The sequence below is a fragment of the Vulpes lagopus genome, chromosome 3 (genome assembly GCF_018345385.1).
Source record: "Vulpes lagopus strain Blue_001 chromosome 3, ASM1834538v1, whole genome shotgun sequence".
Classification (NCBI taxonomy): domain Eukaryota; kingdom Metazoa; phylum Chordata; class Mammalia; order Carnivora; family Canidae; genus Vulpes; species Vulpes lagopus.
The window spans coordinates 64751407-64768240 of record NC_054826.1 but is presented as its reverse complement, the minus strand read 5'-3'; the positions used below and the strand labels follow the sequence as shown (position 1 = coordinate 64768240).

Below are 16834 nucleotides of genomic sequence, written 5' to 3'. Positions count from 1 at the left end.
CTTGTAGGAATCTTCAAAATTCCAATTCCCAGTGATGGGTAGAAAATGTCTTGATAGAGCTAATAAATTCCCAAAATAGCAAAAACTTTTTATTTGTTAAAATACGAAAGGTTTAGGATATGTTATGGAGCAAATTCCTTCTTTAACAGTTAAGGCCTCTCTCTTAACATATGCATTTTATTTTTAAAAGACTTGCTGAACAATTTTCCTTAAGAGTAAATATGAGTATCACTGTGCTGTGGAACTCCATTGTTACTAGGTTGTTTTGAACACAAACACACACTGCATACTATGCTGAGACTGAGTAAATTTATTCTGGTGTGTCTTCCAATGCTTCTATGGCTGCTGGTTAAGGTCTTCTATTGCCATAGACAAAATAAAGTATGGTTGTGTTTTTCTAAAGAAATCCAATGAAACTGCTTTTCAGAGGTATAAAATTAGAGTATTTTAAAAATAAGCTCAAACGTTTAGAAATATTTAGTTCTTAAGGGAAAAAAAAGATCATAGATCACCTTTCCTTTTTTTTTTTTTTTAGATCACTTTCCAAGTGTAATTTATTTTGCCTTATTGGTAAGAGTCCAATGACTCTGTGGGCTGGATATTTCTTCAAAAGGTCCATTGTATATATAAAAAATTTCCAAAAATGACTTCCAAAGAACCAAGTTCATGAAATTTTATGCACTTCCTAAAGGCATCCAAATCTGGAAAATTTAGATACAAGGCTCATGACAGTAAAAATGCCTAAAACTATGTAGTAATCTTTGATAAAATATATAATGGCTTATTTTCTTTAAAAAGTTAGGTAATGGGGTAGCCCTGGTGGCATAGCAGTTTGGCGCCGCCTGCAGCCTGGGGTGTGATCCTGGAGACTCAGGATCGAGTCCCACATCGGGCTCCCTGCACGGAGCCTGCTTCTCCCTCTGCCTGTGTCTCTGCCTCTCTCTGTGTCTATGAATAAATAAATAAAATCTTAAAAAAAAAAAGTTAGGTAATGGGTTAATTTTCTTCTTTTACTCCACCTATAACAGGTTAATTTTTTAAGACATAGGATTCTGTAATAGAATGAAAAGTAAGCTGAAGTTTAACTTGAAATTTAGAGTTAATTACAATGCACAGAAGCATTATAAATCACGTATCAAAACATTATCCAAATTAATTTCTGCAAATCCTTGGTCACCCTGAAATCAAACTCAAATGATAGAAGTTAAATTTTCTTCATATCTTCTAATTGGGGACAGGGGGCAGGTAGCATGGGGCACACAGTTAGGAAGCCATGATATATGTGTGGCCATGTTAAAGGTTATTACCATAAGAAGGACATATAGCTTCGCCCAAAAAGAATAAGGAAACAATGAATTCTGTACAGCCTTCAGAGTACTTTTGCTATGACTTATAGCACTAATATTCAAAATTTTTGTTCCTCTAACTCCTAAAATAGTTGCTAAAATCTACATGCTTAGTTTCTGCACATTTTTTTAGTTGACAACTAAAATTTTTCATCAAGTAGTTTCAAAGGATTTAATTCTGGCATACTGAAATAGTAATTACTGAAAAATGATTTTTTTTAACATATCCAGTGGAATCTAAATACCACAATGACATGAATGAAGTATTTTTTTAATACTTGGGAAATTTTATATCATTCTTTTTTTTTTTTCCCTTGAACTGTATCTTCATTCCATTCTTACCCTAGAGTAGTGGCTTTCAACATGGGTGAAGAGGTTAAATCTGGGGGTGGTGGTGGGAATTTTGCCTACCAGGGGACATCTGGCAATATTTGGAGACATTCTGATTGTCACAACTGGGATGAAGGGTGTTACTGGCATCTAGTGAGTGCCAGAGATGCTGCTAAACATCATACAAAGCTGTGACAACCCCAAACAACAAAGAACTATCTGATCCAAAACATCAATAGTGCTGAGGTTGAGAAGCCCTGTCCTACAGAAATATATTTATATGCCTAAAAGTCTTTTATTACATTAAACTTCTCTACAACAAAATTTTATAAATTGATAAAAATATAAATTCCTATTACCCTAAAGGTATAATTGTTAAAAGCAATGTCTTCTGGAATGAGATTACAATTATTAGTATACATTATTCTAAATAATGCGATTAAACAATTATCCAATATAAAAAGTGAAAATATGTTAAGATATTTCTAATGAGACAGAAGGAGCTTATTTTATTTTCAATATTCTTATTTCTAAGAGAGCTGAGAAACTTCCTTTACATAAATAAGTAGATGGAAAAGGAGTTCCTGTTGGAATAATGTCACTTATTCTGTGGGCTCCTTCTAAGTTGTATACATGAGTTATACAGGAATCTACTGTTCAAAATTATTTCAGTGATCTATCAGCTAATAACTTAAGTACATTCTCTGTAAACACTGTTAAAAGCAAATAATTTGAAATCATTTGACTTAAGGATTTGTCATGGAATCCTTCAAGGCATGTACTTTCCAATACCTACAGTTAGCTATTGGGGTGACCCTGAGATTTTTAAATCTTTGCTTTACTAAGGAAGCCAAATTAGGCCTTGTTTCTATGAAGCATAACTCCAAGTTCTTTGGGAACTTCTCTTACTTCAATATGGGAACACAACTTCATGTTTCAGATGGGGCCTGGGGAGTTTCAGCAGGCATTCTGAAATCTAGTAAGCTACTTCTGGAAAATCTCTATTAACTGCCCCATAACCATGTCTGGGGTTAGTCGTCTTAGTCTATCATGAAAATTCAGGAATGATTGTCATGCCTAAAGTCTTGGCCTTAGAAACCACACCATGGGTTTTATGAAAATTAGATTCTCAAGAAAGAAAATGGTTCAAATAGGACTAAAATTCTCTCCATTACTCCCTTACCTCTTAGATACTCTGTACTGTGCTGTGGTCAATTTTCCAGTCTCAGGGTCATGTACTGTAGCTCGGCTCAGCTACAAAAAAAGAGAAAGGACAAGGACTTACTCACGTAGCAGGCAATTTTGGGCTTTTGTTTGGTTGGTTTTGTTTGGTTTTGCCAAGCCACAGGTGATCGGAAAGGTTCAGATTGGTCTGGATGGTAGGTAATGGTTTCAAATCAGCAAAAACATTTAGACAGGTGGCAATAAGAAAAGCCACTTCCAAATCAAGAAAAAATGGGTTGACATATTTTTGTTGTAGATTTATTGTCCTTTCACTTTTTTTAAAAAAAATGATTTAAAGCTGTATGTAAATGATTTATAGCACTGGGTTTCACAGGAGCTTTCTCAGACCTAGAAGTTTAATGTCCTTTAAGTATTTTTGACAAAAGTATAGTTAATAGTCTCTTTAAATTTATTTTTTAAAACTCTCACTGAGATAAAACTGTTAAGTCTCTCTGGCAAAGTAAAACAAGTAAGTTCATGAGTACTAGTAGTTGGAAGACTGAGATCAGAAGCATAACTCTGTTCTTTCCATTGCCAACTTTCAAGTCAGCAAGTTTTTTAAAATAACTCCAAGAGGAGGAATTCAGATTACTCCAAAATGACAATGGTATTTCACAAGATGAATGAACAAAGGCCAATATAATCACCATGAAGAATGATGTGAATTCACTGCAGGATTTGTGAATGTGAGAAAACTATATAAACAAAGACTACTCCCATATTAATCAAGCTGCTTCTTTTTCTTTCTTTTTTTCCCCTTTTGCAAGAAAAAGGAAAAAAGAAAACAAGTATCAAGCCATTTCCTGGAGATTTGATTCCTGACCTGAAGAGAGATGCAAAGCATATTAATTCCCTAAAAATAACAGACGAATTAAAGATTAAAAACAGAACTTCTAGTTGAAGGGAAAGACCTGTGAAACACAAAGCAGTTTATCCATGCGTATATAAATAGGCGGTGACTTGAGCTGGAGACTGAAAATGACCTACTTCCCTTAAATGAATATTCCTGTAGGATGTACAAAACACTCATTAGAGGGCAAAATATGCAACATACACATCTCTTACCTTTTGCTAATTCTGTAATGTACCGTCTCCAAGTCTCCTGTTATTGGGTTTGAAATGGTGGCTCGCCTCAGCTGTGAAGCCAACCATCAAAATAGTTGCATTACAAAACAAAAAAAAAAAAAAAAAAAAGAATCACATTTATCCAACCAGTTAGAATTCTGGGATTTTTACAAAGGAGGATGAAAAGAAAAAAATAACTCCATAGACTTCCAGTCACCTTGTGCTGAGCCTTGAAAGACAGCTGGCTCTTTAGCTTTTTGTATATTTTTGTTATTTTTTAAGTTTTGTTTTTTTTGCTTTGCATGAATGGAGAGTATACACACAAAAGAGATTAAAAACTAAATTTCTTTCAGCGGTTGGAGAATAGGACTGTGAGGAAAGAGAAATTTCTAAAATTTGAAGTCTAATTTATCATTATAAGAATGGCTATTTGTGGGATCCAAGGGTGGCTCACCAGTTTGGTGCCTGCCTTCAGCCCAGGGCGTGATCCTGGAGTCCTGGGATCGAGTCCCACATCAGGCTCCAGCATGGAGCCTGCTTCTTTCTCTGCCTTGTGTCTTTGACTCTCTCTCTGTCTCTTATGAATAAATAATCTTTTAAAAAAAAAAAGGCTATTTGTAGTTAATGATCCATGTCAATCTTTTGATTTTAATTTGTTTTTAGTGATGGAACTGTTTACAAACATTAATGTTCAAAATTTGTTTCAATGGGATCCCTGGGTGGCGCAGCGGTTGGGCGCCTGCCTTTGGCCCAGGGCGCGATCCTGGAGACCCGGGATCGAGTCCCACGTCAGGCTCCCGGTGCACGGAGCCTGCTTCTCTCCCTCTGCCTGTGTCTCTGCCTTTCTCTCTCTCTGTGACTATCATAAAAAAAAAAAAAAAAAAAAATTTTGTTTCAAGGACCATCTTTTCTTCCTTCAACATATCTGCTCATATATTTCACATATACAGTGAAATAATCTTGGACTTAGCAGAAAGGCAGATAAAAAGAACTCATAAATGTACAAAAACAGTAAGAAAGGAGGACAACCAAGATTACTTTAAACTAAAAAAAAAATGATCCTCAGATTAACAAAAGAATATAAAATTTTTATTGCCATTGAAATTTTTGATTAAAATAATCCAACTGAGCATCCCCTTTGAAGACTGAGGCCCCCAAATCCAGAGATATAAGACTCGACCTCTAAACTGAAATGAATTCTTAATAAAAATTCTACAAAGATATTTTGGTTTACTGGGTTTACAAACCACAAAGAATGATCTAAAATAGAAACTGAAAAGATACTGACAAAATATGATGCAACAGATGTAGTGCTCGGTTTGAAATATTTAAAAGAATTCCCTTGGACAGCACCTATGCATATTAGAGTAGTCTTTTCCACTTAAAATGTAAAAAAGAAAAAGAAAGGAAGAAAGAAGTACTAATTTGTAATAGTAAAACTTAAAAATTCTGACCTTAAATTTATTTTGAGTACAGATATCCAGATACTTAAACCTTTACAGCAAACTATGGCCCATGGGCTAAATACAGCCTGCCACCTATTTTTGGAAGTTTTATTAAAATATAGCCACATTCATTTATGTATTTCCTATAGCTGCTTTTACACACGATGGCAGATTTGAATACTTGTGATAGATGGTATGGTCAGCAAAACCTAAAATATATTTATTACCTGCACCTTTACAGAAAAAACTTGCCAATATTTTGAGCAATATATGCCTGGTAAGAGCACAAATATGCCTGGTGTTTATTTAACAATCTCTTTATGAAAGTGATGGCAGTTTGTATTTTACTATCAATGAGATCAAATAGGTTTTAAGAACAAGGTGATGGAAAAAAAAAAAAGAACAAGGTGATGGGGGAAAAAGGCAAGAGTATAAAGCATAGTCTTTCTCATATTCTCTTAAAAGAAGAATTTCTATGCTAAACACTAAGTTTATGGGTTTGTGTTTACATTGTTTCCCTTAATAAATCACTAAATTCTATCTCTGAAACTAGTAATACACTGTATGTTAAACTGAATTTAAATTTAAAAAATTTTTTAAATTGTTTTCCTTAAGATAAATGATGTTGAGTTAAATTCAGAAAACTATGCTGTCCTTATTTCAAATTAGCATGATGTTTGTGCCCAATTATATCTTCCAGTAACAATGTACCCAAAGGGGAATAAAAATACTTCAAGAATTCTTACAGATAAAAAAAAAAGAATTTTTTCAGATAAAAATATAGAAGATATAGGAAAGTTAGTCTTTGATTAGGCTATGAGACTAAAGGGTTCAAAAATACATATAAAACTTTTTTAGAAAGATGCGGAAACATCTGTGAATAAAATCAGTGTGAATAAAAATCTCATCTATGACTTTCATAATTAAGTGCCTAAAACCCAGCTGCAGGGTATTATTTGTATTAACAGCAAACTGAGGAAGAACTGGTATAAACAGAGCTTATTAACAACTCCATTATGAAAAAAAAACAAAAACAAAAAACAACTCCATTATGTTGTGACAACAATATCTACAACTATCTGTGTGGGGTTATTGCCATATCAATTAACATTTTTGTAATCTTGCAAAGGCAAAACTGATACACAGAGTAAACGGAGAGAAAAAAGAAAAAATTATTTACCCTTGGTTTTGCTAGATCTTTGACAATTTCAATTTCTGCATCAGAAATAATATCATGGAAGCGAATAATACGAGGCTTGTCCCACTCATCCTCCTGTTTGGCTGGAGCCAGAATGAATTTCGGATTCCGGTTTCCATCATGGTAACGACAAAAGAGTTTTTTCTGTCTCCGGGGAGTCTAAACATAGTTAAGAAAATGATAAACCTGTTAGAATAATAATAGTTTTAATGTTTGCTGTTATGCAGAAAAGAAACAATAATCATGAAAGAATATACAAAAGACAGTACTCTGCAAGTATTTTGCATCATCTAGGATGTTCAGGATTGTAAGTTTAATTAATGATTATTTTCTGGAAGAGAGGCTAGACCTTAAATAAGAAAAAAGGTAGGCGTTTCACTTTTAACCCATGTCTCAGGTGTTTAAATATGAAAGAAATAATGAAATATTTATGAAAATATGAAATGAATGACCTGCACTGCTCCAAAGTTCACAAAGTAACTGGGAAGCCTCCAGAAAAAAAAGTTTCTAAAAGGAAAAATAAAACAAAAGCTCACCAAGAAAACCTGGTTTTCCTAAATATCTCCCAGTTATATGCTTGCACCATAAATATAGTTTTAAAAAGCAAAGATGAAAATGACTAATTTTGAAAAAAAGAAAGTTATTAAAGAAGGCAAGTGTTTTTTTTGATGGTATCAAAAATAGAGTGATCAACAAAACGAATAAATGTTCCTTGCTTTCTATATTAACTAAATAAGTTATCCATTGCTAATTCTTCACTTGATTAAACAAGTATATCATCTATGAAGTAGGAATAATATTAGTTTTTTTTTAGTTATTAGCTAACATACTAAGACAAATAATGATGCATGCTTATTCTCCTTTACCTCTAGAGTCAAATCTAAAGATTTATTTATTGTAAGTGTTTGATACAATAATGAGGTGAATTTATTCTGAGAATAAAGATGATCCTTTGATTCTGGGCAGTGTTGATGTGTTATGTCATATCTACAAACTGCCAAATTAAGCAGACTTCTGTTTTATACCTATGGTTCTATTTTGATCTTGTCTTTAAGAGTTATTAAGGGCAATAAAAAAATATCTGGGGTAGCCTGGGTGGCTCAGCGGTTTAGCGCTGCCTTCAGCCCAGGGCATGATCCCACATCAGGCTCCCTGCATGGAGCCTGCTTCTCCCTCTGCCTGTGTCTCTGCCTCTCTCTCTCTCTCTCTCTCCCCCCTCTCTGTGTATTCTCATGAATAAATAAAATCTTAAAAAATAATAATTAATAAATAAATAAAATAAAATAAAATAAATGTGAAAGCCAAAATCTGTTGAAACACTTTCTGCATTTTAAGTATTTCCTAAATAGACTAATACATTTCACTAAGCAATCCTGTCAAGGTCAACTAGGAGCAAAACCATAAGAGATTATTGTATAGATGTGTTCTTTGTTTTATAGGATGGTTTAAGACAGTATATTGTTTCTGCTTAAGACTGTGGAAATCTCTTTTGCATTAAAATATGTTTAAAAACCACCTTATCACTCCCCTTAATTATCTGATCCTCCATCTTATAAAAATAAGCTTCTTTGGCCTATGCAAAGAGTTATATTACAAAAAATTTACAAAATGGCATAATGATTCAAAGTTTTATCGTAAGATTATTTTATGAATAGTCGTAGCATATTAAGTGCGACATCCACAATAAGGTGATTTAGCGCACTGTAATATTTTAAGCAGTTAATTCTAATTTTTATCACACATGCTTAAATATAAAAGAACTCTGATTCTCTCTAGAACCATGTACAAACACACACACATTCATACACATACACAATTGGCTTTTCCACTTTACCATTTTGATACCCTCCCCACGGCACAGCATTTCGTACTTCTGTCTCTCTGGCAGGTAATCCACAGCAGCCCCTTTTTTCTTCAGTGTGGTTTTCTGATCAGATTGGTCATCTGAAGCAGATTTGTTAGCATCTTTTTCTTTAGCCATTATATATTCAAAATATTTTAAGTTACCATTAGCTCTCTGGTGTTCAGGATCTATTAAGGAAGAAAACATGTCCATGGTTAAGTTTAGTCATTCAAGCATCAGAATATAGTAATACAAAAATAGAGGACCACATAATTTACCTTCCAAACTGAGATACTTATGAGAGTGAAAGGAGGCACTAATAAAAATTTTAGCTAGAGGTGCCTGAGTGGCTCAGTCAATTAAGCAACCAACTCCTGGTTGCAGTTTGGGCTTGATTTGGGGCCATGGGATGAGCCCTACCTCTGACACCACATTTCAGCACAGAGTCTGCTTGAGATTCTTTCCTTCCTACCCCCCCAAAGCCCATCACTTGTGAATGCTCGCCCTCTCACTCTAAAATAAATAAATAAAATCTTTTAAAAAATTATCATACCGACACAGTATGTAAAATCAGTACTGCCCCAAGTAAATCACATACAGTCACCATATACAAAAAGAGTTCTGGAGAAGGAAGCAGCCATTTATTTCAAAGTAGCAAATATTCTACTTTGGAACTTACTAATCCGCCAAATAAATTATGATCAATTTCATGCCAAATAAATTCTAAAATATTACTCATTCTACTTATTTTAAGCAATGGAAAAGATTTTTCTGAGACTGAAATGTAATCATCATGGGGAAGACAGCGTACAATTCAAAAGCAACATTCACCACAGATACACTATAAATGCAGAACATAGCCTACTTCCGAGGGCTGAGTGAATTTCAGTCCCAAAATTCTAAGTGAGATGGAAAAAGAGAAACTTAAAGATATAATTTTCAAATAACCAGAATCCACTAACTGCCTCTGAATAGCTAGTCATCATTTAAAACTATCTTTTAGCAGGGGAAAAGAGGACTACTCCACGCAGGGGAAAAGAGGACTACTCCACCCATCCAGGAGAAAAAAAAAAACCCAAACCACCACCACCACCCACCCACCGACCCAAATAAAAAAGGAACAATACATAGAAACTTCACTTGTGAGATTAACTGTCTAGGAAATCTAGCATTAGATTTGTAAAACATTGTGTTTGAGAAACTCCTCACAATATATGTTGAGATATACAGTATGATCTTAATTTTGTTAAAGAAAGAAAGAAGTGTATATGCACAGGGAAGGCAGTATATACTACAAGGAAACAAAATTTGTATCTTTCAATGACTGGCTTATGGATGACTCTTCCATATCTTTTTCTATTTTTAAAAATTTCCTATAATGACTCTAAGTCAGGAGGGGAAAGAAAATCTCTAAAAAATACTGAAAAAAAGGATACTTAAACTAATATCTTAATTTATTAATTCACCTGACCAAGAAATAACCTGTCAGAAGTTCATTTTCAGATGACCAATCCTTTTAAATGGTTTGACTCTTCTGACATACACATATTAACCTGTTCAGAAAATAATTAATTTTTAAAAAGTTTTAAAGCTTCATTATATACCAAAGGCCACCTGAACTTATTAGCATACAACTCTACCTCCAGAGATTCTGACTTAGTAGGTCTTGGGTCGAGATCAGGGAATTTTTCATTTCTAATATGTATCCAAGTAATTCTGATGCACAGTCCCTCGTTCATACTTAGAGAAATGAGTTCAAAATACTAGTGATAAAATCCTCATAGGATATCACATTATCTAACATTTGAATATGACAACCAAATATATTTTCAGTCTATTTCAAATCACTATTTTTAAATATGAAATGCAATAAAACAAAAAAATTCTTCAAAGGAAACTGGTTAATATTTAATATGACAACATGGTAAGTAAACATTTTTAACTAAATTAGCTAGGTTAGGTCCAATTTTGAAGTTCCTGAAGAGTACACAGCAGAAAAACATAGCCACTGTCATAGCACCATTAGCTGAGAAAAATGAAAGAAGATATAGAAGATAAAATTCTATAAATTCATTTCATAAATTCATATAAATTCATTTATAGAAGATAAAATTCGTCTAAAAGACTCTTGACTTACAACAAAACTACCAAACGGATAATACTTAGCCATAAAAAAGAATGAAGTCTTACCATTTGTAATGACACTTATGGAGCTATCAGAGAGTATGATACTAAGTGGTAAGTAGGTCGGAGAAAGACAAGTGCCATATGATTTTACTCATTTAAGAATTTAAGAAAGAAAACAAATGAACATAGAGGAGAAAAAAAAGAGGCAAACCAAGAAACAGACTCTTAACTATAGAGAACAAACTGATGGTTACTGAAGGCAAGGTGGGTAGAGGATGAGTTACAGGTGATGGGAACTGAGGAGGGCTCTTGTGGTGAGCACCGGGTGTTGTGTGTAGGTAATGAACCACTAAAGTGTACACCTGAAGCTAATATTGCACTGTGTGTTGACTAACTAGAATTTAAATAAAGACTTGAAAAAGAAAAAAAAAGTACCAAAGCTATATGATGAATTACTTATCAGAATTACACATATATCAGAATTATATATGTATATATATTTATCATTGTAGAAGACAAAACACATATATCAGAATTACATATATCAGAATTATATATATATATTTATCATTGTAGAAGACAAAACACATATACATATATCAGAATTATATATGCATAAAATCTTGAATCAGACCAAATTAACATACCAAGTTCAAGAAGCTTCTTTGTGAGCAAAAGCGCCTTATCCAGGTCTCCCTGCTGGTATACTGCATAACTCAAATAATCTAGAACAGAGACTTTATCAATGGTAGAGACCTCGCCATCATCCAGCTGCCTTAGTGCTTGTTCCATCCACAGTTCTGTATGGTAATAATCTGCTTCTGTATAGGCCACTTTGCCCAACTCAAAACAGTCTTCAACTGTTAGAAAAGATTTGTGTTTTACTCCTATGGAAAGAAAAGAAAGAGAACTTCAGAAATATTTAGGAGTATACAGCTTTCAAAGTGCTATCTCACTTTCATTTGAACTTTATAACAACCTTCTGAGGTAGGAAATCAAGAATTATCCTAAGTTTATGAACAAAGGACAATCTAAAGGGGAATGAAACATGGTAAAAATTACATTAGGGCCGTGTACCCAGAAAACTCAAGACTTTAATTATCAGCCATCACGCCAAAATGAAACATCAATTAAGTTGAAGCACGCAGTTTTTTACCACAGCAGGAATCCCCATAGGACATATATCTTACTCCTAACCAACAATTTGGGCAAAAATGAATGGACAGGAAGAGAAGCAGACCTATAAATTGATTGGTTCCTTCCCTTTTCCTTTCAACACCATTAATGATGTATGATTTACATACCATAAAGTTCACCTATTTATTTATTTATTTATTTATTTTATTTTATTTTTTTTAAAGTTCACCCATTTAAAGAATACAATAGTCTTTAGTATATTCGGAGTTGTGCAACCAATACTGCAATCTCATTTTAAAACATTTTCATTGGGCAGCCCGGGTGGCTCAGCACCTTTAGCACCACCTTTGGCCCAGGGAGTGATCCTGGAGACCTGGGATCCAGTCCCGCATCTGGCTCCCTGCATGGGGCTTGCTTCTCCTTCTGCCTGTGTCTCTGCCTCTGTGTGTCTCTCATGATTAAATAAATTTAAAAAATCTTTAAAAAAAATAAAAATAAAACATTTTCATTACCCCAAAAAGAAACCCTGTACCCATCAGCAGTCACTACTCATTATCTCCCCCTCCTTGCCCCAGCCCTAAACAACTACTCATCTACTTTCTGGATCTATAGATTTGCCTATTCTGGTTATTTCATATAAATGCAATCATGCAACACAGGGTCTTCTGTGACTGCATCTGTCAACTCAGCATAACGTTTTCCAGATTCATTCATGTTGCAGAATCTCTTTTATTGCCAAAAAGTAGTCCCCTGTATGGAAAGACTATATTTTGTTTATCAGTTGATGGACATTTGAGTTATTTCTAGTTTTTTGGCCTTAATGAATAATGCTGCTATGTACATTCATGTGCAAGTTTCTCCATGAACATTTGTTTCCATTACTCTTATATCTAGCAGTGGACTTGCTAGGTCCCATGACAACTCCATGCTTTAAAATTTTCAGGAACTTCCAAACTATTCTCCAAATACCTACATCATTTTACAATCCCACTGGCAATATATGAAGTTTCCAACTTCTCCACATCCTAATACTTGTTGTCCATTTGGTTTGATTATAGCCATTCTATTGGGTATAAAGTAGTTGTTTCATTACGATTCTGATTTGTATTTCCCTAATGATGATGCTGAGCATCTTTTCACATACTTATATGTGAATTTTTTTTAAATTTGTATTTATTTATTTATGATAGTCACAGAGAGAGAGAGAGAGAGAGAGGCAGAGACACAGGCAGAGGGACAAGCAGGCTCCATGCAGGGAGCCCGACGCGGGACTCAATCCCGGAACTCCGGGATCATGCCCTGGGCCGAAGGCAGGTGCTAAACTGCTGAGCCACCCTGGGATCCCCTCTTTTAATTTTTTTTAAATATTTTATTTATTTATTCATGAGAGACACAGAGAATGAGAGAGAGAGAGAGAAGAGGCAGAGACATAGGCAGAGGGAGAAGCAGGCTCCCCCAGGGAGCCCGATGTGGGATTCAATCCCAGGACTCCAGGATCATGCCCTGGGCTGAAGGCAGGTGGTCAACCACTGAGCCACCCAGGGACCCTGGTACCAAGAGTCTCAACACAAAAGAGATAGAAGTATATAAACCCTATAATCTTATATTTGAATTGGAACTAACAACATGAACTCATGTATTTCCTACCTCTGTCTGTTGAAAAGACCTAGAATCAATGACAAACTTCTAGCAATAGACATCCCTAGAACCTAGCTACACTCTACTCCCTAAATGTCATTCCCCATTAAAAAGGATCAAGGTTCACTATGCAAGGTCTGATTCTCCCTGCTTTGGGTAGAAATTTATAATATAAGCTTGGAAAAACTATGCCAAAAAATTAAATTTCCTTGCTAGCAAAGAATAATAGGATCATCACAAAAAAACAAATTAGCCAATCTAAAGAGAGTCCCACTGGCCTCAAACAGGATAACTGGGCATCAAATGAATAATATAATAGAAATATAAAAATATATAAAAATCCATGAGTTTATAGTGATATTTCAGATCAAAATCACTGGTCACTACTAGAAGTTATTACATCATCAACTCATTACTCTGAAAACTGATATAAGAAAAACAACTCGTTACTCTGAAAATCAATATAAGAAAAATAAATTTATCTTGCCCTTCATATATAAACTATTTCAGGGTAACCAAATGGTTCCTGAAAGAAAGTTTCTACTAATAGAATTACAGCTAATAAAGCAGAAGGAATAAGATAATAAAATCACTATTTTTCAACCCCTAATGAAATAGTTCTGGGCCATGATCATCAAAGACTGCCACAACAGGGATCCCTGGGTGGCGCAGCGGTTTGGCGCCTGCCTTTGGCCCAGGGCGCGATCCTGGAGACCCGGGATCGAATCCCACATCGGGCTCCCGGTGCATGGAGCCTGCTTCTCCCTCTGCCTGTGTCTCTGCCTCTCTCTCTATCTCTCTGTGACTATCGTAAATAAATTTTAAAAAATTAAAAAAAAAAAAAAAAAAAAAAAAACAAAGACTGCCACAACAATTAGATGACACTCATGGAGGGACCCCTGGGTGGTTCAGCAGTGGAGCGGCACACCCTTCCGGCTTAGGGCGTGATCCCGAGGTCCAGGATCCAGTCCCACGTCGGGATCCCTGTGAGGAGCCTGCTTTCCCTCGGCCTATGTCGCTCTCTCTCTCTGTGTCTACTATCATGAATAAATACAATCTTTAAAAAAAAAAAAAGAAGAAGAAGAAATTCATGGAAAACTTCATAGGGACTTAGCAGTCTCCCACCACTGAAGCTACCATCAATCACTATCACAAAAAGAGTGATGAGATGTTAGGTGGCTGGTTTGTAATTCAATAAAAGTTCAGAGCGCCACCTATGGAGTTAATTACAAAACCTGAATCTAATTGAGACTCAAGCTCTAATAGTTTATAGGAAACACAGAAGTTAGAGGAACAAATTTTTTTTTTTTAGAGGAACAAATTAATACAAAAGAAAAAAATCAGGCAATTCTAAAATGTACATTCTACAATACATATAACCAGGTTTTTCCAACTTAATCAATGGACTGGGGGGAAAAGGAAAGGAAGAGAGAAGAATAAAACAGATTTAAGAGATATAACCAAAATGCACAACTGTTAAAAGGTATCTCTGAGATCACCAGAGAAACTGAGGATTGACTGGGTATTAAATTGTATTAAGGAAATACTGTCACTTTGTTAGGTTGGATAATAGTAAGTAATTATATTATTTAAAAAAAAAACCTTATTGGGCAGCCTGGGTGGCTCAGCAGTTTAGCACTGCCTTCAGCCCAGAGTGTGATCCTGGAGACCCAGGATCGAGTCCCACATCAGGCTCCCTGCATGGAGCTTGCTGCTCTCTCTGCCTGTGTCTCTGCCTCTCTTTCTCTCTGTGTGTCTCTCATGAATAAATAAATAAAATCTTTAAAAAATAAAAATAAATAAAAATAAAAAATACTTTATTGATCAGTTAGATACGCATATTTAATTATTTGTGTATAAAATGACATTATGTACAGGATTTGCTTTTAAAATGGTTCAGTAGTCTCCCTTCCGGCCATCTTGGCGGTTGCTGTTGGTTGGGGCCGTCCCGCATCTAAGGCAGGAAGATGGTGGCCGCAAAGAAGACGAAAAAGTCGCTGGAGTCGATCAACTCTAGGCTCCAACTGGTTATGAAGAGTGGAAAGTACGTGCTGGGGTACAAGCAGACCCTGAAAATGATCAGACACGGCAAAGCGAAACTGGTCATCCTGGCCAACAACTGCCCGGCTTTGAGGAAATCTGAAATAGAATACTACGCCATGTTGGCCAAAACTGGTGTCCATCACTACAGTGGCAATAATATTGAATTGGGCACAGCATGTGGGAAATACTACAGAGTATGCACACTGGCTATCATTGATCCAGGTGATTCTGATATCATTAGAAGCATGCCAGAACAGACTGGTGAAAAGTAAATCATGCAAAATTTTTCTTTAATAAAACTGGCCAGAGCTTGTTTTAAAAAAAAAATAAATAAATAAAAAAATAAATAAAATGGTTCAGTAAAAAAATAATTAATTAATTAATTAAAAAATGGTTCAGTAAAAACAACTAAAAGCAGGGGATAGAGGGAACAGAGAAACAAGAATGGCAAAGTGTTAAAAACTTTTGAAGCTGTGTAATGAATACATGGAAACTCATTATGTCACTACTTTTATTTTTTTAATATTTTCCATAATAAGAAATCTTATAAGCAACATTAAGAAGGAGAAAGTCATGTCCCATGGAGTTCTTTCTATGCTTTATAAAGGAAATCACAAAATACCCTTTTTGACACTAACAAAAAAGAAAATGACAAATATGTGAAAAAATAATAAAATTTAGATAATAAAAAATAAATAATACTTACCTGACATTTCCCTTTGAACATATAGTTCTAAGAATCAGGATGGTCAAGATGGTGGTGGAGGAGGAGGAGGACCCTAGGCTCATCTCGTCCCATGAATACAACTAGATAACTATCAAATCCTAAATACCCCCGAAATCAATCTGAAGACTGGCAGAACAAACTCCACAACTAAAGGTAGACAAGAGGCCACATCAAAGAAGGTAGGAAGCATGGAAAGAAAGGGATCATGGCCACCATGGTAGGGTGGAAGCTGTGCTATCAGAGAAGGGCAAGAGACAAACTAGCACACAGGGAGCACATAGGAAAAAGGAATCCCCATAACAACTGAATTGGAAAGCAAGAGGGCCTGAATTTTGTGTTATTGCAACCTGCCGAGTTTAAAGCCTAGTGTGCTGGACTCTGGGAGAGCTCAGAGGACATTGGGGCTGTTTTTGGAGAACAGGCAAGGCAAAAGCCTCTGTACATACAGCACTGAAACAGCAATCTGAAGAACACCTGGGGAACACTGTCAGGAGGTTAGTTGCTCATCTTGGAGCATGTCCCAGAGAAGCAGCATTCTTGAAGAGACCCCATCTGGGATCAAAGGAACTGGCATATGCCATTTCCCTCCCATGCCCCTCAGCATAAACACAGAGCTACCTACAGGAACCAGCTCACTGCTGGTATTTGAACCTAACTTGCTTACACCTCAGCGCTCCGGAAGAACTGTCCTTCCCAGTCACACTTGCTCCA

The 16834-nt window shown here is 35.4% G+C and overlaps 2 protein-coding genes across 4 annotated transcripts in view; one reads left to right on the top strand and one right to left on the bottom strand.

Moving 5' to 3' along the window:
* Positions 1–16834, bottom strand: part of P4HA1 (prolyl 4-hydroxylase subunit alpha 1) — a 77067-nt gene that overhangs the window by 29529 nt on the left and 30704 nt on the right. For 2 of the 3 annotated variants that reach the window (XM_041748182.1, XM_041748180.1), the window contains 4 exons: positions 11226–11465; positions 8443–8639; positions 6591–6767; positions 2860–2930 (listed from right to left, as the gene is read on the bottom strand). In XM_041748182.1, the coding sequence (XP_041604116.1) occupies positions 2860–2930; positions 6591–6767; positions 8443–8639; positions 11226–11465 (685 nt within the window). Of the gene's footprint in view, positions 1–2859; positions 2931–3965; positions 4037–6590; positions 6768–8442; positions 8640–11225; positions 11466–16834 lie in introns of all 3 variants that reach the window. The other variant, XM_041748181.1, reaches the window with a different exon arrangement.
* On the top strand, positions 15248–15716 carry LOC121486832 (60S ribosomal protein L30). Its single transcript, XM_041748183.1, has one exon. The coding sequence runs from the start codon at positions 15321–15323 to the stop codon at positions 15666–15668; it is 348 nt and encodes a 115-aa protein (XP_041604117.1). The 5' UTR covers positions 15248–15320; the 3' UTR covers positions 15669–15716.